General features: G+C 37.3%; 1 protein-coding gene across 21 annotated transcripts in view; it reads left to right on the top strand.

Annotated features, from left to right (window-relative positions):
* The window catches only part of CalpA (calpain A), an 84,505-nt gene that overhangs the window by 42,685 nt on the left and 19,885 nt on the right, over positions 1-21,935 (top strand). For 15 of the 21 annotated variants that reach the window (XM_028171818.2, XM_028171814.2, XM_089738077.1 and 12 more), the window contains exons 3-7: positions 11,791-11,967; positions 17,075-17,193; positions 20,156-20,224; positions 20,745-20,879; positions 21,326-21,494. In XM_028171818.2, the coding sequence (XP_028027619.2) occupies positions 11,791-11,967; positions 17,075-17,193; positions 20,156-20,224; positions 20,745-20,879; positions 21,326-21,494 (669 nt within the window). Of the gene's footprint in view, positions 1-8,221; positions 8,810-11,790; positions 11,968-17,074; positions 17,194-20,155; positions 20,225-20,744; positions 20,880-21,325; positions 21,495-21,935 lie in introns of those variants that run through there. The other 6 variants (XM_028171813.2, XM_089738071.1, XM_089738070.1 and 3 more) reach the window with 1 other exon arrangement.

The following is a 21,935-nucleotide window of genomic DNA, read 5'->3' as shown; positions in this document are numbered from 1 at the left end:
ACTTCCACAAATAATTCAAGACCAAAATTAGCCAAATCGGTCCAGCCGTTCTCGAGTTATAGCGAGACTAACGAACAGCAATTCATTTTTATATATACAGATAGAAGATAGATAACGAAAACACTTCTTCAGCTATTTGAATGGAGTGAATTTAAATGAAGTTCAATTAAAAACATCGAACCGTTGATGCTAATACCAAATAAAACGCACCTTTAATTACAAAGATAAATGTCGCGTATTAAACGAAATGTGGCTTAAACCAAACACTCTTTCACCCCTCGACATAATAATAATTTTTTTTTTTTTTTATTGCTTAGATTTGTGAACGAGCTCACAGACCACCTGGTGTTAAGTGGTTACTGGAGCCCATAGACATCCACAACGTAAATGCCGCCACACATCTTGAGATATAAGTTCCAAGGTCTCAAGTAAGTTACAACGGCTGCCCCACCCTTCAAACCGAAACGCATTATTGCTTCACGGCAGAAATAGGCAGGGTGGCGGTACCCACCCTCGCGGACTCACAAGAGGTCCTACCACCAGTGATCACGCAAATTATAATTTTGCGGGTTTCATTTTTATTACACGATGTTATTCCTTCACCGTGGAAATCAATCGTGAGCATTTGTTGAGTACGTATTTCATTAGACAAAATTGGTACCCGCCTGAGATTCGAACACCGGTGCATCGCTCAACACGAATGCTCCGGACGTCTTATCTGTTAGGCCACGACTTCAAAAGTAATCGCATAACGAATTTTTTTAATGACAATTTTAAATATACTCTTAATTGATTTATGGTAAATAGAAGCCACTTCATCACGTTAATTCTTTCGTTCATTACTATAAAAGTATAGATAGTACACATAAATTAGTTATAGATAAGCAACTCAAGCACTCAACAAAAATGTTTACGGGCGTCGGCCACTAGATGGTTTTGCTTCGATTACTTTCTCATTGCTCCTGTAGATGGCAGTAGCATATTACCTATCCTATATTTTATTTTTAATAAATATTTCAGAAACCACAAATTGATAAAATTTAATCAATTTGTTTATAACAAGTAAAGATTTTTTATTTTTTATTTTCTATGTTTAGTTATACAATCATTAAATGCCTTGACTTTAACAGCATATAAGTTTAGGGTCATCCGCTACAAGATGTCTCTAGTTTCCATACAAAACAATATTTTTCTTAAATGTCATTACTTACGATTTGTTTTTGGCGACCGTACTCAAATGCAAGAACTGTTCGGATTTCTACACCCGGTCCTTAGTTGTTGTTAAACATGAAAATATCACAATATTTCTTTTAATATAATATAATCTAATTATACATTTTACTGGTGGTAGGACCTCTTGTGAGTCCGTGCGGGTGGGTACCACCCACCACCCTGCCTATTTCTACCGTGTGAAGCAGTAATGCGTTTCGGTTTGAAGGGCGGGGCAGCCGTTGTAACTATACTGAGACCTTAGAACTTATATCTCAAGGTGGGTGGCGCATTTACGTTGTAGATGTCTATGGGCTCCAGTAACCACTTAACACCAGGTGGGCTGTGAGCTCGTCCACCCACTTTCAACGTCGACGTAGCGGCGCCACATCAAATGAAATGTATAACTAACTACATACATATTTCTTAACATCCGTTCGTATCGTTGGCGAGAAGCCAAATCGTCTAGTTTGCGTCGTGTTGTTTGGTTTTGTGAATCTATATGAGTTAACTATTTAGATATAAACTCAGCTGGTGTTGCGAGTAAATTGTATGAAAATATTGAATGATATTAGTATATATTGTATTTTTTATGTTCGTTTTAATCTTTGGTAGCGTAAGGGACTATTACCTGGCAAAACCTAACAGACTTTGCTAACGTCTGCAGTAATATTAAAGGGGTCGTAGGCAGTTTGTATACACACAAATCTTTAAACCACTCACCTTCAGGTGGGCCGTATGCTCGTCTGCCTACGAGGACAATAAAAAAAAAACTTTTTCATAGGTTTATTCTAAACTAAAACAAATTTGTAAATTTTGGTGATGCATTACATCGTATGTAATTTAACTATAATATAATTATTATACTTTTACCAGCATCCTACCTAATTAGCACAATAGTGCAAAGCGTTTTGAAGCAAACCCTCCAAATAGTTCCTGGCATCAGGTACCGTCAGAAAAAAAACAAAATCATCATTTATCCTTAATATATAGAAATATAAAGAAAGAACGAATAATTGTAATTACACTAATATTAATTGAATATGATATTGACGGTCGAGGTCTAGACAAACGCCCTTAAAGTTTGCCCCCTATTGACATAGTCACCACGGTATTTGTTGCCCTTCAGTGCAAAAGCACTGAAGGTCAGTTTAGCTTTGACCTTCTTCTTAGTCAGACACTTTTTTTATTGCATAGTTGGGTGGACGAGCTCACAGCCCACCTGGTGTTAAGTGGTTACTGGAGCCCATAGACATTTACAACGTAAATGCCCCACCTACCTTGAGATGTAAGTTCTAAGGTATCAGTATAGTTACAACGGCTAGCCCACCCTTCAAGCCGAAACGCATTACTGCTTCACAGCAAAAATACATGGGGTGGTGGTACCTATCCGTGCGGACTCACAATAGGTCTTACCACCAGTAATTACGCAAATTATAAATTTGTGGGTTTGATTTTTATTACACGATGTTATTCTTCATGAACTTTGTCAGGATTGAGCCCCATGAGCTCACTCACCTACTTGATAGGGTTACGCTGACATAGCCTCTCAAGGCTATCAGTTTAGGTAGGAAAACAAAGTGACTTTTACACCGATTGTCAAGCCTGCGTACTATCGATGGTCCAACAATAAATGATGCATTGGAACAACTAGACAAATTCAATTAAGATCCGTTAGTTTCTCTGTATGTCACCTGTTCGTTTCATTAAAAACTAATTTTCATATAAAAAATTTAAATAAATGTATTGTAATTATATTAATAAAATTAAATTAAAACAACTTTTACAATTTATTGTCGCGCTCGGTAACTAAGTACATTATTCTTAATTCCGACATTTCAGAAATTTACAGCTTACAGTTCTCGTGGTCACAGATGAGTCACGAATGTTAATGTATTTTTTCAATAAAACCTGAACGTGAACTTTGCGATTATTGTAAGCCACAGAGCACACTGCGAGGGGCGTAAGCATTACTACGATAAGGTGTTGTTGATAAGTATTTTGAATGATTCATTTACGAACAAGATCAGCGCGATACGAATATCAGTTAAGGCGGAGCTTTGAGATAATAAATATGAATAAAATAAATAAGAATTTGTCAAAGATGGGCTTTTGCAACTACACATTAATATGGATCGACTCGAAGGTACAGTAAGCGTAATTAAAACCACTTTTACGGTTTGATGTCGAGTTTTTTATTATTGACTTTTTACTGTTACCGACGGTTTGAATACTTTACAGTTTTCGTGGTCTCTGACGTGTCGTTAACTGTCGTAGAGATTAAACCGTAAGAATAGTTTTAATTGTCTCTACAAGTGGTGAAGAACAAAGGGAGTCGTAAGTAATCAAACAGGCATTTTTATAATAATAAAAAAAGGAATTTGAGGGAGAGAGAGAACATCAAGGACATTTGATACTCGAGTACGGATAATAATGACTTTAATATTTCAAATTCTTATAAAATCGGTTCCAATAAATATAAATATCTACAAATATCTGTTTTTAGGATAACGTTTCTTAAAATAATTTAACTAAACTATTGAGAGCCTAATAAATATAGTCGTGACGAAAATAGATTGTTGCAAAAAGCAAATTAGAACTTGTGTTTTATGTTCAGAGTTAGTTCAGAGGAGATGTATGGAAATGGTAGTGCAAGGTAGAGGGGGAAGAGGTCGACCGAAGAAGACATGGACGGAGTGTGTGAATGACGATATGAGAGAGAGAGGAGTGAGTGTTGAGATGACGGCTGATAGAAGAGAATGGAAGAGAAAAATTAGCTGTGCCGACCCCACCTAGTGGGATAAGGTGGAGAAAAAGAATTTTATGTTCAGAGTTGTTGTGGAAAGTGTTCATCATCTTCAACCCTGTACCCACCGCTGGCTTCCCCTCTTTATGCCATAACACCGGCTGCAAATGTTGGCCCCAACGTTGCTACCAACGTTGAGCGGTTAAATTGGTCAAGTGTCCACACGTTGGCCGTTATACTAGTTCCTTTCCGTCAGAGACAACGTGAAGATGTGCGATACCGAAATTGAAATTGCCTATAAGCGCTTTTACAGTACCGAGTGCGTATAATTTTTATTTGGTTACTAGCTGACCCGGCAGACTTCGTAGTGCCTAAATCGATAAATAAAAGACCTAAGTTTTTATATAAAATAAACTTAAAACAAACAAAAGGAATCCGTCCGAGGAATTCCGAGTGTTTTCATATATATCTACCTTTTAAACCTTCTTTGGGCTTCCACAAATAATTCAAGACCAAAATTAGCCAAATCGGCCCAGCCGTTCTCGAGTTTTAGCGAGATTAACGAACAGCAATTCATTTTTATATATATTATAGATAGATTGAAAAAAAAGAAAGAGCCTCGTCAAAGGAGCAACGAAGTAAAAAAAAAACAAAATGGCTGCCATTCTAATATGAAGAGGCCAAGAGAAATTTGGGATAGTGATTTATCGATAAAAATCGCCATATTTTACCCCCTCAAGTCTCCGACACTGCACGGACACATTGTATGAAAAAAACGTGACTTCATTCCTCCAGGGTTGCGGCACTTTGAATGGGCTTCGTAACACCAGACGTACCATGAATTATAAAGAACACACCCCTGAAAAACAGAAACTAACTAAAACCAAATGAATTTATTAATCTAATGCATTCGATGGAGTCGGCCACGCCTGGGCGTCCCTCGTCTACCTGCACTAATTGGAAAGTGTTTTTTATTAATTAAAATTCGTCCCCCGGGAAAATAATAATTTGCGTAATTACTGGAGGACCTAGTGTGAGTCCGCATATTGGCACTAATATGTGTTCGGTACCAATTTTTCTAATGAAATACGTACTCAACAAATGTTCACGATTGACTTCCATGATGAAGGAATAACATCGTGTAATAAAAATGAAACCCACAAAATTATAATTTGCGTAATTATTGGTGGTAGGACCTCTTGTGAGTCCGCACGGGTAGGTACCACCACCCCGCCTATTTCTGCCGTGAAGCAGTAATGCGTTTCGGTTTGAAGGGCGGGGCAGCCGTTGTAACTATACTTGAGACCTTAGAACTTAAATCTCAAGGTGGGTGGCGCGTTTACGTTGTAGATGTCCATGGGCTCCAGTAACCACTTAGCACCAGGTGGGCTGTGAGCACGACCACCCATCTAAACAAAAAAAAGGTTGATGTATTTGTTAATAATGTTAATTATAAGAATATTAATTGACAGTCTCAATGGCCCTGGTCGTTGTGGGCTCAGACTACTGAACACGGATCCCGGTTAGTATCCCGGTCAGTCTGGTTTCCCAATATAGAATACTAAAATTATAAAAAAATCCACTATAATTTAACCTAAAATTAAGTCTTTATGATGTTTCCGATGTCTGGGGAGGGGGGGAGCTCAACCAAACAAGACATGGATGGAGTGTGTGAATGACGATATGAGAGAGAGGAGTGAGTGTTGAGATGACGGCTGATAGAAGAGAATGTAATAGAAAAATTAGCTGTGCCGACCCCACCTAGTGGGATAAGGTGGAGAAAAAGAAGAGGTGTTTCCGATGTCTATTATGATTTTTATTATTGCTTAGATGCGTGGATGAACTCACGGCCCATTTAATGTTAAGTGGTTACCGTAGCCCATAGACATCTACAGCGTAAATGCCGCCACCTACCTTGAGATGTGCGTTCTTAGGTCTTAGTGTTTTTTTCTTTCACCCTTCTTTATATGTGATGCTTATGGTGGAAACTTGTCTGGTTTTTTGTTTTACTTAGGTATTTTTTAATATATTATATATGTTGATTTTGTAATGTTAGTTTCTCAAATAAATAAATAAAGGCTTTGCTGAAACTTAAACTTTAATAAATACAAGCTTTTGTCCGCGACTCCGTCCGCGTGGAATAGTTACTTTGGCATAACGCTAAATTTTACCCCTCACTTCATTTACGTAAAAATATTTTTGAATTATAGAATGTTAAGGAAGCTATTTAAACCTCTATTTTGAAACATTCTTGATTGGTGCTCCACTTGTATGTGTCTCGCCGTGATGTGTTGTGGTTATAACCCCATGGCCTTCCTCAATAAATGAGCTATCTAACACTGAAAGAATTTTTCAAATCGGACTAGTAGTTCCTGAGATTAGCGCGTTCATACAAACAAACTCTTCCGCTTTATAATATTAGTATAGAATTATAATAGATTACATTACAACGCCTCTAGCGGCAAACTTAGGTAATCCTTCAAACTCCATACAAATTAGAGTTAACTTTTACGCTATCGAGAACTTTAAAAAAACTCCGACTAAGAACGTAGGATGTTTTGTGAGCGGACTCACTAACAGCCGACCCAAATATTACTAGAGGTCCCGCAGTAGTCGAAACTCAACTATAATTAATTGAAATTGTAAGTTTGTACACTATTATGATTGTATTTTATACTTCTATAATCACATATTTCGCCAAGACTATACTATAAAAAATATTAACAAAGACAAACAATATTTAATCTATTCTCAATATGACCACAGACGTCAAGAACAAAAGTTTGACAATAAATAGTATGCATGCGTGTGTGCGTCAAATACATGGTATGTAATGTCTGTAATGTTTTCTTTATTGATTTAATGTATCTTTTATGCATTATTTTTAAAAAATATTAGCATTGTGCACTTCTTCTCTATATTCTCTATAAGTGTGGAAAATTGCATACTCCTCGGTCCGCGCAATTTTCGTAAAAAGGGATACAAAGTTTTTGCTTCACGTATTAATATATAGATACCACACCGCAATGTGTAGACAAACCAAGAGTTTCCCTCCCACAAAACGTACGTGTGTGTGTGTGTGTGTGCATTTATGTATGTACGTATATACAATATTGAATAGCAATGCGTTATCAGTATTTATTCGTTCAGTCCAATGTTGTTCAGTTGAAACTAGTAGCGGTTGTGCGACAGACGTTCAAAGAGGTGTAGTGAAAAAGGGATAATCAATATTGATAGTGAAATTTTAATTACAAAAGTTCATAGAAAAAGAAAATTTTGCGGCTTCAAAAATACATTCGAGAATATTAGTAATTCGATAATATGTTGTTTTCTTTTTCGATTTTCATAAAAACTAAATAAATTAATTAAAACTTACTTAAAACTAGAGGCCTTTTTCGGAATCCGTTTAAAATTTTAACATAACTTTTAAAAACTCTGTTTATATTATTATTATAAATTATTTGTTTCTAGTATTTTGCGGTATCTAGGGAAATTTGTAATTTCAGTATAGGTATTAAATACTTAATAATTTTACAAAATAACTCACAATATGAGGATAGTGTAAACGCTTCTGTATATTATATACCATTTATATTATTTTAATATTCTTTTTATAGCTTCTGTAGGCCGACGAGCACTCGGCCCGTCTGATGGTAAGTGGTTACCGTCACTGATGGACATCAACAATGCCAGGGTACAGCCAAGTCGCCGTCTACCATTGGGTACTCTCCGCAAGCCTCGTTTGAAGAAGGTCATGTCGTAGCGTTCGGGAAACACCGTGATCGACGGAATTCTCAACTTAAACGCTAACGTTATTGGATCTTAATGAATATAACGAATTGTTTTATCTGTTTCTATTATACTCACTATTAAAGATAGAATGTCTTTGAATATGCTTGTAACTGTAATATTCAGAATTCGTGAGATGGTAGGCCGTCTTGTGAGCCCGCATGGGTAGGTCTCACAACACTACCTATTTATGCCGCGAAGCAGTAATACGTTTAGGTTCGAAGGGCGAGGTACTGTAAAAAATGAGACCTTAAAACGTCACGTCTCAAGTGGTGGCATTTACGTTGTAGATAGATGTCTATGAGTCCCCATAATCACTTAACACCAGGCGGGCCGTGAAAGCATTCACCCATCTAAACAACAATAAATATCTATATATACATAATATACGATTTTCATATAAATACATATTATGTATGCGAGAATCGTGCTAACAATCAGCTTAATTATAGTGTATGTGTGTATAATCAAAGAATATAACTAGCAGCAAAGATGTCTAACGAAATAGCCGAAGTTGATTTCGTGAAACTAGAAAAGACCGATGTGCAATATCTAAGAACGCATTCGATTGAGTACGACGCATCGACGCCGAGAAACATAACTAACAAACTTCTGCAATCCGAGACTGAAATGCAAAGTGAAAACCCGAAACCCGAAAAGAAGTCCTCTAAGAAACACAATCGGGCAAAGTCTGGGTTCTTCACGAAACTGCTCGACGGCTTTCGTAGACCCAAAGTTTCCGATCACAACACGCCCGATGGACCCAAACGCAAGAGCCATAAGTTTTGGAGGTCAACGAAACTAGTCGATACGAAAGCGGGAGCGGAAGATGCTGTAATTGGTATAAAAAAAATGACGATCACTGAACATTGTCACGTACCAAGCAATGCCAAGGCGTTAAAAAGACCTTTCGATTCGCCTAAAGTGACGCTGACGCAAGAAAGAGATGTTTCTCCACCGAAAAAATCGTCTATTGTCGTTCAGCACAAAGATTATCAACTGAAGCTGCCTCCGTATTACAAAGGAAGTCAGATGAGAATGCGATCCGGTGAACGTCTATTTTGGGTTTGCAGTTTTATAATTATTTTATTACGTTTAGGTTAGGTTAGCTGAGATCTTTATTTTTTCTACCTAAGCTTGCCTTGCCTATTTCAGCGTAACCTTAACTAGTAGGTGAGCTCACGTGGCTCAAACCTGATGACGCTGAGATCATGAATGAACTTCAATCAAGTTCTAAAGACTTGGAAGCAGGGCTGATAAGGTATTTTGGTGCCAATCGGCTCTTGCAACTTGTTGGAGATACGACCCAAAAAAAAAGGACATTTTGGTTACCAATACCTACCACCTTGTGGACGTAGAACATCGTCCGCTATGGCAACCAAATTGTTTATCTATCTTGTTATAAATTAAAGAATGATAGAAAAGATTTATACATTTTAAAAATTTGTCAAATATCCGATGTAGGCTCCAAACCGAAAACAAGGTGGTAGCACTTAATCCTCAGTTTCCTAGAATGTAATTCACGTTTAGTTAAAAAAAAAAACTTATTTCTATTCTTTTTAATGCCACTGTAAGCAGACAGCCCATCTGATGGCGAGTGGTTAGCGTCGCTCATCAAGCAATGCCGTTGTTCCGTGTGGAATGCTCGATCGTATGTCAGTGACGATAAATGCGGGGTTTTGATGATGATCGTAATAGCTGATGCTACTACATCAGCTATTCTATCAGACCAACTGTGCGATAAATCCGCCGAATATTCAAGTGCAAATCAAACTTATTTCCTACCTAATCTTTGGTAGCCTAAGTCTATCCCAACTAGGCGCTGACTGGTAGGTTATAGCACGGGGATTAACTAGAGAGAACTTGCTAACACTAGCCCTAGCAAGGGTTAATACTTCGCTGAGTCCTACCACCACTTCCCAACAAAAAAAGCGCTATGTATATTAATAACATTGTTCATAATGATAAATAGCAAAGTATAATTAATAAATTTTGGGTTTTTTATTAAAGGTAGTTATAAAATGTTGAGTTAGAACTGTTAAAAAAAACATTAGTAAAATTACCATTATTTCGTTACTGTTGTTGCTATCGCGTCAAGGATATTTTTTTATGCTCTTCCTTCCCGGAAAGGGATCGCATATTATATTTTTTTTATTTTATCGCTTAGACGGGTAAACTAGCTTAAGGCCCACCTGATGTTAAATTGTTACCGAGCCCATATATACATATATCACGACGTGAATTACGTTACCAACCTTGAAACTTTGGTCTGTGTAAATACGTATATGTATTACGATTTTTGCGGGTTTGATTTTTGTTTTACATTGTGTGGGAGTTGAATCGTGAAACATATGGATGTTAAGTACCTATTTTATTATAAAAATTTGTACCTGCTTGCGAGATTTGAACCCCGACACGGTCGCATCGCGCAATACGGTTAGTCTTATCCTTTGGGCCAGGACGACATCTGTCATTCGCGAATATGTGTCAAGTACGTGTTTCATTACAAAAAAGTATGCAACGACATCTGTCAGACCTTAAATTAAAAAAAAAAAAACTTTGTTCACGTGACTAATTCACGAATTTCAATTGAGAATCATACACGATTTTGATTCTGATATATTTTATAGACCCTTTTTTGTTGCTTGGACGTTCTTTTTTTTTTTTTTTCCAACCTAAGCTGAGAGCCTTGAGAGGCTATATCATCAGCGTAACCCTAACTTTTGTAGGTGAACTCACGGGGCTCAAACCTGATGACATTGCTAACACGAACCCTATCAAGAGCCGTGCTTCGCAGAATCTACCTCCGGATCGGAAACGCGACCCACTGAGAAGATCCGGCGAGAAACTCAGTGGGCTGTGTCTGAGAGTTAATTTACTCGTCGAACCCTTCGTCGCAAGCGACGGGTTCGACGAGAACGGTGACCGGTGCTTGAAGTACCTAGAAGCACCATTAGTGGATCGGGAGGATCCGAGATGACGTGTTTTGGGCGACGTCGACTGCTTTCCATTCTGTCCGCAGGATCGGGAATGTAGTTACCGGCGCCGGCGGCCACGATGAGAGGGTTCTCGTGTCGTGCCGCTTTATCGAAGTGGTTGGACGTTCGATTTTCGACGTTCGTTATATAGTGACCTAAATAAGATAACGCAATCACAGCAATTCCTCCAAAAGGAAGAAAATTAATATATTATTATATTAATAGTTATATAGTTAATATATTATTTTATTTTTAAATGTAATTATTGATAATGTTATCATTGAAACCGAGTCGCTTACCGCAGTTGTTGCAGTTTAATTAGCCATTGACTTCCTATTGGACGGCATTGTTAGCGGCACGGATGTATTTTTTTCATCTTAAAATATTAATTTATTAAAAATGGTAACCTACTAATTGGTGATTGAAAAAATCAACTGCACAAATATATAAATAGGCTTAATACCATTAATAAATAGAAATAAAAATTAATAAATAGAAGGAAAAATATTGCCTACTACTATTTCGCTTTGGATTTTTTTCAATAGATTTTCTTTTTATTATTTTATTCAAAAGGTTTAGAGGTTTTATTTTAAACAACAATTGAAACTTTTTCCTCTAACAAAACCAAAGAGAAAATATTGTAATCTAAATGGTGGAATTACGATCATTGGACGAACACTAATTACTATTATGTATTTTTTAATTGAGCGTGGCCTATTTCACGAACTTTGAGTTCATTTATTTTGACTTTTCGTTTCGTCTTCAATTTTAACGCTCACATCTATACTTCTATACTAATATATAAATCTACAGTGGTTTTTACGGATGCTCCGTTATAACTACTGAACCATGCATCCGATTGACTTGAAACTTGGTATCCATGTAGAAAACACCTGTACTTAATGGATAGGCTAATATTTATATGAGTGTTGGACTCCCTAATATTAATGACAATAAATAATAATGTTAATTTTAAATGCCCAGCGAAGCGGGCGAGTACGGCTAGTTTCGTATAAAAATAACTTTGTCTCGTTTGCACACCTTTTCAATTCTAATTTCCATTTGCAGCTAGGAGAAACCCGCCCGTCATCATTCGGTCCAGCTACGTATCAGGACTTCAAAGACATAAGATCGCGGTGCCTAGCTGAAGGTAGACTCTTCGAAGACCCCGAGTTTCCGGCCGTGGACCGCAGCCTCTACTACAAGGAGAGCCTGGACAGGCCCATCACTTGGCTCAGACCTGGGGTGAGTTAGATAAACTTATAGACAAATCAGTGCTTTTTTTTCTTTTTACTACCTAAGCTGATAGCGTTGAGAGGCTATTTCGGCGTAACCTTAACTAGTAGGTGAGCTCACGGGGCTCAAACCTGACGACGTTGCTAACACGAACCCTAGCAAGAGCCATGCTTCGCAGAATCTACCGCCGGATTGGAAACGCGACCCACTGAGAAGATCCGGCGAGAAACTCAGTGGGCTGTGTCTGTGGGCTAATTTACTCGTCGAGCCCTTCGTCGCAAGCGACGGGTTCGACAAGAACGATGACCGGTGCTTGAGGTACCTAAAAGCACCGCTAGTGGATCGAGTGGATCCGAAAAGACGTGTTTTGGGCAATCAGTGCACTGAAATCGTAACTTCATTGCTGGTGGTTGTGTCAGTAACAATTGAAAAAAAAGAACATTTTAACGGTTTCATTTTTTGAAGTAATGGTAGTAGCTTATGCTAATAGCATTGCCTGTCTTCATGACCTGGGGTGAGTTAGATAAACCTATAGAGAAATCAGCGCACTGAAATCGCAACTTCATTACTGGTGATCGTGTCAGTAACAATTGAAAAAAAAAGAACGTTTTAACGGCTTAATTTTTGAAGAAATGGTAGTAGCTTGTGCTAATAGCATTGTCTGTCTTCATCGGTGATAACTGAGAATCGGTTGCAGGTAAAGAATTGGAATTGCTTAGAAATTGTAAAGTGTATATATAGACTCCGGTATTCACATTACTGAATAAGCCTTGAAATAGGCCATGAGCTCCGTGACCATATCGACGAGTGAAATGCTATTGGTGTAAGCGAAATTTTTGTAACTTTACAGAAGAGTCATTTAAAGTTTATAATTTGGAAAAAATATCTTAACAAAATAAACTTCTTCGGCTGTTTGAATGTGCTAAAGATAATTGATGTTCAATTATAAACAACAAATCGTTGACGCTAATACAAAGATAAATGTCTCGTATTTACCGTATCTATATATTAATACGTGAAGCAAAAACTTTGTATCCCTTTTTACGAAAATTGCGCGGACGGAGGAGTATGAAATTTTCCACACTTATAGAGAATATAGAGAAGAAGTGCACAATGCTAATTTTTTTTTAAAATAATGCACAAAAGATAGATTAAATCAATAAAGAAAACATTACACACACTACATACCATATATTTGACGCACACACGTATGCATACTATTTATTGTCAAACTTTTGTTCTTGACATCTGTTGTCAATTTGAGATTAAATATTGTTTGTCTTTTTGTCAAAAAGTCTTTCACCCCTCGATATACATATTATGTGTATTTGTATACACAATTCCAATACGTTACAGTTTACTATCATCAATGAAAGACGACCTTACTAGAAGATCTTATGGTTAGTGGTCATCATACCCTATAGAGATCAGTAATGCCATTCGTAAAGCCAAACCATTATTTCAGAAATAAAACCCTTAATATTTTGCTGGCGAAAGGCCAAAAGTCACGAATACTTCATCACTTAAGAAAAAAAGAAAAAAAAAATTGGCCTCCCCAATAGGGTAGATCCTTCACTGCCGTAGCACACAAGACGAACGCTACAAAAGTAGTGTGCGACAGAGATAAAGCTCTACAGAGCCGAAATTAGCCGATTGTCTCTTTCTAATGATCGATGTGCAATATTTGTAAGTCGTCGTGGCCTAAAGGATAAGACGTCCGGTGCATTCGTTGTTGCGATGCATCGGTGTTCGAATCCCGCAGGTGGGTACCAATTTTTCTAATGAAATACGTACTTAACAAATGTTCACGATTGACTTCCACGGTGAAGGAATAACATCGTGCAATAAAAATCAAACCCGCAAAATTATAATTTGCGTAATCACTGGTAGTAGGACCTCTTGTGAGTCCGCACGGGTAGGTACCACCGCCCTGCCTATTTCTGCCGTGAAGCAGTAATGCGTTTCGGTTTGAGGGGTGGGGTAGCCGTTGTAACTATACTGAGACCTTAGAACTTATATCTCAAGGTGGGTGGCGCATTTACGTTGTAGATGTCTATGGGCTCCAGTAACCACTTAATACCAGGTGGGCTGTGAGCTCGTCCACCAACCTAAGCAAAAAAAAAAAAAAAATTATCGCCGTGTACTGTAAAATGTTAAGCACATGCGGGCTGTGACCGAGTATCTAGATTCAAAAGGCCATAGATAAGTTTGACGGTGACAAATATGTTAATCTATATCTCACCTTAGTTTTAACTAGCGACCCGCCCTCGCTTCGCTTCGGAAACTGTAATTTATTATTGATTTGTCCACTATTTAATGGGTGTTAATATACATATAAACCTTTCTCTTCAATCACTCTATCTATTAAAAAAAACCGCATCAAAATCCGTTGCGTAGTTTTAAAGATTTAAGCATACATAAGGACATACAGATATAGGGACAGAGAAAGCGACTTTGTTTTATACTATGTAGTGATTATCAACGAAATTGTAAACTGTCCCAACTGCAGGTGTTTTTCACGATTTATGGTAATACAGTTAAAGTTCGCGGGGTATGAGTTCCGTGAATATGTCGCGAATACATAAACCGTGAATATGGAAAAGCGTGTTTTTTATTTATTGCTTAGATTGGTGGACGAGCAGACAGCCCACCTAGTGTTAAGTGGTTACCGGAGCCCATAGACATCTACAACGTAAATGCCGGCACCCACCTCCCCGTAGGCTACCCGGGTGCATAATTAACTAAGGCCACTATTGAAAATTGTGCGTACAGAAAAAAAAACCGTAAAATTAGTTTTAAGTATATCTTTAACTCGAAATGTAAAGAAAATTTAAATACATTAGCTAATTCCAGTAACTAGTGGTCCCCTAGTAGTCGAAATTCGACTTTAATTAAGTAATTGAAATTATAAGTTTCAACATTATTATGGTTCTATTGTCAAAGATTTTACTTCTTTAATCACAGATTTGGCAAAGACTACACTATAGATAAATAATATTAATCTATTCTAAATTTTAACACCGACTTTACGCACTAACAAAAGTTTGATAATAAACAAAAGAGTATACCTAGTCAGGTCATAAATTCTGTCACATGTTTAATGTAAAATAATTGAAACAAGTTTATTCATTATGTAACCATTAAATATACCAAAATGAACTTAATAAAACATAGATTCTTATGACACTAAAGTTTATTCAAAATGACCTCCGTGATTTTGAATAGAGGCCTTCAATCTGCGCGGCCAGTCGTCTATCGCAGCACGAACGAGGTCCATGTCAATATCGGCGGCTGCCATAATCAAGGATGTCTTGAGTGACTCCAAATTGGGATGAGGCTTTGAGCACGCCTTTTCCTCCAAGTGTTGCCATATCTTGTAATCTAACGGATTCAAATCTGGACTGGAGGAGGGCCAGTCTTCGTGCCGGATGAAGTCGATTTCACGCGCCGCCAGCCAGTCTTGTGTGCTCTTCGCTCTATGAGCTGGCGCCGAATCTTGTTGGAATACCCAGTGCCTGTTATTGAACATGGTATGAGAAACAGGTACCACAAGGTTCGTCAGGACTGTATTTTGATACACAACTGCATTCGTTTTTACACCTTTCTCACAAAAATGTACCTCTGTTAAGCCCCAATAAGAAACTCCCAACCATACCATGAGCGAGGATGGAAAATGACCTCGTTGGACACTCGGAATACGGTTGCTCGCTTCTTCACTACTGTGTGCGTACGCCTTATCATTTTGTTTGTTGTGGCTCTCTTCTACGATAAAATTTTTTTCATCCAAAAAAAGAATTTCCCGATATTTTTTTTCCCGCGTACCGCTTCAACAAAGCGCGGCATCTCTTCAGTCTCAGGACCATTAGACGAGCATTCAAACGATGTCCTGTTTTTCTTCGATATGCCCGAAGCCCTAAGTCTTCATTTAACACCCTTTTCACCGTGGTTCTGCTTAACCCCATCTGAAGGGCCAACAGTTTCTGCTTACGTTTGGGATTTCTTTGAATTCGCGCCTTCACAGCTTTTATCACTGCTGGAGTCCTAACAGACCGAGGGCGACCACTTCTTGACCTGTCATCTACACTAGAGTCTTCATTGTATCGTTTGATGGTACGATAAACGAATCTTTTGGTTATATTCAAATTTTTCAGTATGTTAAAAATTTGAATTGGCGCGTAACCGCAACGATGCAACGCAATAACTGCAACACGGTCTTCTTTAAGCGTCGACTCCATATTTAAAAATGAGTAAAATTCTAAATGTATACTATTTTTATTTTCATGAACAATTCGAAATTCGAATTCAATAAACTTTTTTGTGGCCAGCATTCTAAAAGAAAAGTTTTTACTGTGTGACAATACTTATGACCTGACTAGGTATATGCGTGCGTATGTGTGTGTGTGTCAAATACATGGTAGTGTGTGTCATGTTTCTTTTATTTATTTAATATATTTTTACGCATAATTAAAAAAAATTTAAACTTCTGCACTCCTCTATATTCTCTTATAAGTCTGGGAAATTTCATACCACAGTAGTCGAAATTTGATTATAATTAATTGAAATTATAAGTTTGAAGATTATTATGGTTCTATTGTCAAACAATTATATTATGTACTTCTATAATCACAGATTTCGCCAAAACTACACTATAGACAAATAAAATTAAAGATAAACAATTTTAACCTATTCTCAATTTGACCACAGACTTTAAGCAACAAAAGTTTGACAATAAACAAAGAGTATACATATGTGTGTGTGTGTGTTTGTAGGCAGCGGCTTGGCTCTGCCCCTGGCATTGCTGAAGTCCATGGGCGACGGTAACCACTCACCATCAGGTGGGCCGTATGCTCGTCCGCCTACAAGGGCAATAAAAAAAAAAAAAAAAATACATGGTAGTATGTGTAATGTTTTTTTGTTGTTGATTTAATGTATTATTAATGCATAATTAAAAAAAAATATTAGCATTGTGCACTTCTTCTCTATATTCTCTATATGTGTGGGAAATTCCATACTCCTCCATCCGCGCAATTTTCTTAAAAAGGGGTACAAAGTTTTTGCTTCACGTATTAATATATAGATACTGTACATGTGTATAAAAATTATATGTTGATTTTAGGAAATCAGCGACAACCCTCAACTGTTCGTCGAAGGCTACAGTCGCTTCGACGTCCAACAAGGAGAGTTGGGCGATTGTTGGCTGTTGGCTGCCGTTGCCAACTTGACACTTCATCGCAAGTAAGCCCTTAGTAGTTGTGTAAAATAAAACTGTAAATTATTAACTGGTGACGTATACAACAGTTTTGTATGTTGCTTCCGAATGCACATCGTTAAAAAGTTTACGGCTTTTATCGATGATTGTGATCACAATGGTGGCTCTCGCTTGACTGCTAAAACTAATTTTAAATAATATAATGTCAATAAAAAACGCGAAACGAAAACGTAAAAATAGTTTTAATTATGATAAAACCAATTTTGCCTGTAACTTTACATGTAAGGCCCCGTAATATCAGGAGCTCCCAAATACTGGACAGTTACATAATTATAGTCTAGAGAGAGCTATATTTATTGTAGACCAATTTAAAATATATTTTTAGCAACGGCTTAATAATTTAAATAAATAAAAAAAATACAAAAGTGGGTAGGGACGATCGACACAGAATATTAAATCTAAGACAAGTGAACGCTGCGCGCGCTGCTAGCAAAAATGATCAGAGGTGGCGTGATGTCCCCGCTGGTCGGTCGGTTGCCCCTCCAGATGACGTCACGAGTCCACGTGAGTGCTCGTCGTCAATGGCTCCGCCCATCGACTTTGACTTAAGAGGGAGTCGCCTCTAATAATATATATTTATCTTTAACATTTATCTTTAAATAAATGCTGACGAGAAATACTGTTACCAATTTAATTTTGTATACTGAAAACACTAAAGTTCCAACGTAGCTATCGAAGAAATCAAAATAAGGAAGTTCCTTATTTTCCTAAGAAAAATGTGCAATTGTTTTTTATTATGTAATGTACACTGTATGTAAAGAATAGTACATTGTGCACTAAGGGAGAAAAGTTGGACATTTCCTCCCGCGTGTAAAATTCTCTCACACGGCGTGTTTGCGGGATGAGATGTCCTACTTTTTTCCCGCGGTGCACATAATATTTTTCTCCTACCAGGCCGAAAGTTCGACATTGTAAAAAACTTATCACCCGTGGAGTCCTGGCGGGGGGTGGACTCATAAAAAAAAACAATTTAACTGTTTTTTTTATTTTTAAACAAACTTCTACTAATTGAATAAGAACTGTCTGATGAACTCATCTTTGTTTAATACTTCACTATTAAATTTTATTGCCTTTTGTTTATTTCACTTTTACACTAAATACAATATTGCAAATTACCCGAGCACAACAATGGCGGAGAATTTTAGGTGCGTGAAAGCAGACGTAGACACTAACGCGCATGCGCACTTGTCATTACCCAGGAAAAGTTAGAGTTTCTTCCCTGTACAGCGGGAGGAAAACCGAACTTTCGGCGTAGGTAGGAGAAAAAACTTTTATTATTTAAAACCGTTTAGTTTTTGAAAAGGATTTTTTTCAGTGTCATTCAGTAAAAAGAAAGTTCAGACTTTTATAATATATTAATACTGTTTAAAATATTAATTTTAAAAGAGATTAAGGGGTTTAAATATTGTTTTCTTATTATATAACAGATAACGCAATCAAGTATTTTATTATTTATTCATTCTGTAGTACCCCATATCATTATAAACCAACACTTAAGCCCTTAATTTCTTTTAAAATTAATATTAAAATTAAACAGTATACAGTATTAATAAACTATTTATAAAACTGAACTCTCTTTTTATTGAATGACAGACTTCACTGAGTGACCCTGAATGACACTAAAAAAAAACCTTTTTAAAAGCTAATTTTTTTTAAATAATAGTGGTTTTTCTTTACATGTCTATGATGTTCACCCGAGCAAACTGGTAGGAGTCAGGAGACCGCGTGGTCTAATTTCAACGCCTTCGCCTTAAGCTACTTTCACACTACGCTATAATATAATAGCATATAGTATATCGCTCATAGCACAACAATATCGCGCACCATACATTGCTAAGGACACGTTCACACTGTACTGTACTATATATTATTGGGTAAGTATACGCTGATATACTATATGGCACTATAGTATAGCATAGTCTGAAAGCAGCTCTAAAGCTGTACTAATACATATATACATACCTACACACATAGATATATTATAAAATAACAGAAAATGAAACTAAATTTTGAATTTAAACGGAATATATATATAATATATATAATATTATTATTATATAATATTGACATTGAAAACATTTACCACAAGGAAAACGCGAAATGATAAAAATAGTCCACCCAACAATATTAATTGCATTCTGTCATAACAATTTCTAGGGCTTACGCAATTAATTGTTATTATTATTGACCAACAAATACGGGGGAGGGGTGGGGTTAGATTGATAACTGTCAAAAATAAATATAAATATGTTTTTTTTTTCTTCATATCATTAAAATTACCTTAATGGAAGGGACACGGTCTAGCGTCGCACTCGGGGTGTGCAATCAATCTGATCAGTGGACAACGTCACCTCTCTAGCCCACGGCCCACGTGGTATCAAGCGATTACCGGAGCCCATAGACTGCAACAAGATAAATACCGCCACCCGCCTTGAAATGTGAGTTCTAAGTCCCGGGCTTACAGTACAAGGGCCACACATCAAACCGAAACGCATTACTGCTTCACGGCAGAAATAGACAGGATGACGGTACTTACCCGTGCGAACTCACAAGACATCCTACCACCAGTAAATTTATTTATTCCGTCAGCGCGGAAGCCGTTTGTGAAGATTTGTCAAGTACATATTTCATTTAAAACTGGTACCTGCCGGCGGGATTCGAACTTTGGCCCAGTCGTATCGCTCGATACGAATGCACCTGGCGTCTTATCTTTTAGGCCACGACGACGCAAAGTAATGACTGATGCAAATTATATGTATAGACTCATTGTTTTTTTTTTTTCAATTACATATAAATGATATGTATAGACTCAATTGTTTTTTTTTTTTCAATTACATATAAATGATATGTATAGACTCAATTGTTTTTTTTTTCAATTACATATAAATGATATGTAAAGACTCAATTGTTTTTTTTTTTCAATTACAGGTTATTCTTCCAAGTTGTACCTGATGATCAGAGTTTCGATGAAGATTATGCGGGCGTCTTCCATTTCCGGTAATTGTTTAAAATAATTTCATAGAAATAAAAAACTGACCGGTTTGTAGTAAAAACGATACTGCTATTACTTTACAAGTCACGAAATTTACATAATTAAAATGAAGAACGAGGTCAACTTTTTTTAAGGGATTTTATGACCTGGTAACTAAGACCTTTAGGTCAAAACGAGATCATGGATTTGTGGCGTAGGTTTGTTGTTTGCGTTAGATTGCGCACTAACGAAATGAAGTCCTGAAACGATCTTCTCTTTTTTTCCCCACCTTATCCCACTAGGTGGGGTCGGCACAGCGAATTTTTCTATTCCATTCTCGTCTATCAGCCGTCATCTCAACACTCACTCTTCTCTCTCTCATATCGTCATTCACACACTCCATCCATGTATTCTTCGGTCGACCTCTTTCAATCGACATAATTGCTTCAGTGCGCCGCGTGCCCTACCGGTGATCTACATGGCAGTGAATGTGTTAACACAAAGAGCACATGTGAATGTATTAAAATAAAAAAATTCTCCTTTCAGTTTCTGGCAGTACGGGCGCTGGGTGGACGTGGTCATCGATGACCGTCTCCCGACGTACCGGGGGAAGCTGGTGTTCCTCCACTCGGCCGAGGCGAACGAGTTCTGGAGTGCTCTACTCGAGAAGGCATATGCGAAGTGAGCAACACTTACTGTACAGTATATTGGGGGGAATGGGGACGACTAGAGGAGGAATAAAGACAAATCTGGGATGAATGTCACAATACTTTTGTTGTTAGATTTAACTTTGTTGAACTGAAAATGACTTTTATTTACTTTTTAAGAATATTAAATAGCTTAATTTAGTAATTAAAGTTTTGTAACTCATTAAACATATTACAAAGTTAATTAGCTAAAGTTAGGTACTTGCCTAAGAACTAAATGGTGCCAGCCCTATCGAAAAACTCTATTGTTCCCTTAAGTGACCCGATTCACCCCATTTTACATCATAGTATTTCATTAGAAAAATCGGTACCCACCTGCGGGATTCGAACGCCGGTGCATGGCTACACACGAACGCACCGGACGTCTTACCCTTTAGGCCACGACGACGTCTAAGCGTTTATACTTCTCTGTTCGCACAGACTCCACGGATCGTACGAGGCCCTCAAGGGAGGCTCGACCTGCGAGGCCATGGAGGACTTCACCGGCGGCGTCACCGAAATGTATGAGATGTCCGAATTGCCGCCAAACTTCTACACGATCCTGCTGAAGGCGTACGAGAGGAACTCTCTTATGGGCTGCAGTATTGAGGTAAGCGCGCGGGGAACCGATCTTGTTCTACACAGTGTGACGTCATTTGTGGTCAAAACTAATACGCAACGATCAGCCAGTGTGTGCTTAGTGCGAGTTTTTAATACGTTTCATATTAGCTTCAGATGTATGTATGTTTGTATGTAACGGAATCTTTGAACATGATTTTGAGCCCCTTCAAAACGTCGGATTTACTCGAAATTTGGTATACTTATTGAAGACCTAAGACAATTGAATATTTAAAAAAAAAAAAAAATTGAAATTCAACTAAGAAATTGAGAAAGAAATAATAGTTTAAAAACTAACAAAATACGCTTTTTTACAATAAAATCATTTTTTCTTACACTATTTTTAATTCAAATTTATTATAAATTTATTTTCTATTTTTTAGTTGGATTTTCTATAAAAGCGTATTTTGTTGTTAGTTTTTTTAAACTTCTC

Source organism: Bombyx mandarina, chromosome 24, assembly GCF_030267445.1.
Source record: "Bombyx mandarina strain Sakado chromosome 24, ASM3026744v2".
In the NCBI taxonomy this organism is placed as follows: domain Eukaryota; kingdom Metazoa; phylum Arthropoda; class Insecta; order Lepidoptera; family Bombycidae; genus Bombyx; species Bombyx mandarina.
Note: the sequence above shows the minus strand (reverse complement) of the source record. Positions and strands in the feature narration are given on the sequence as shown.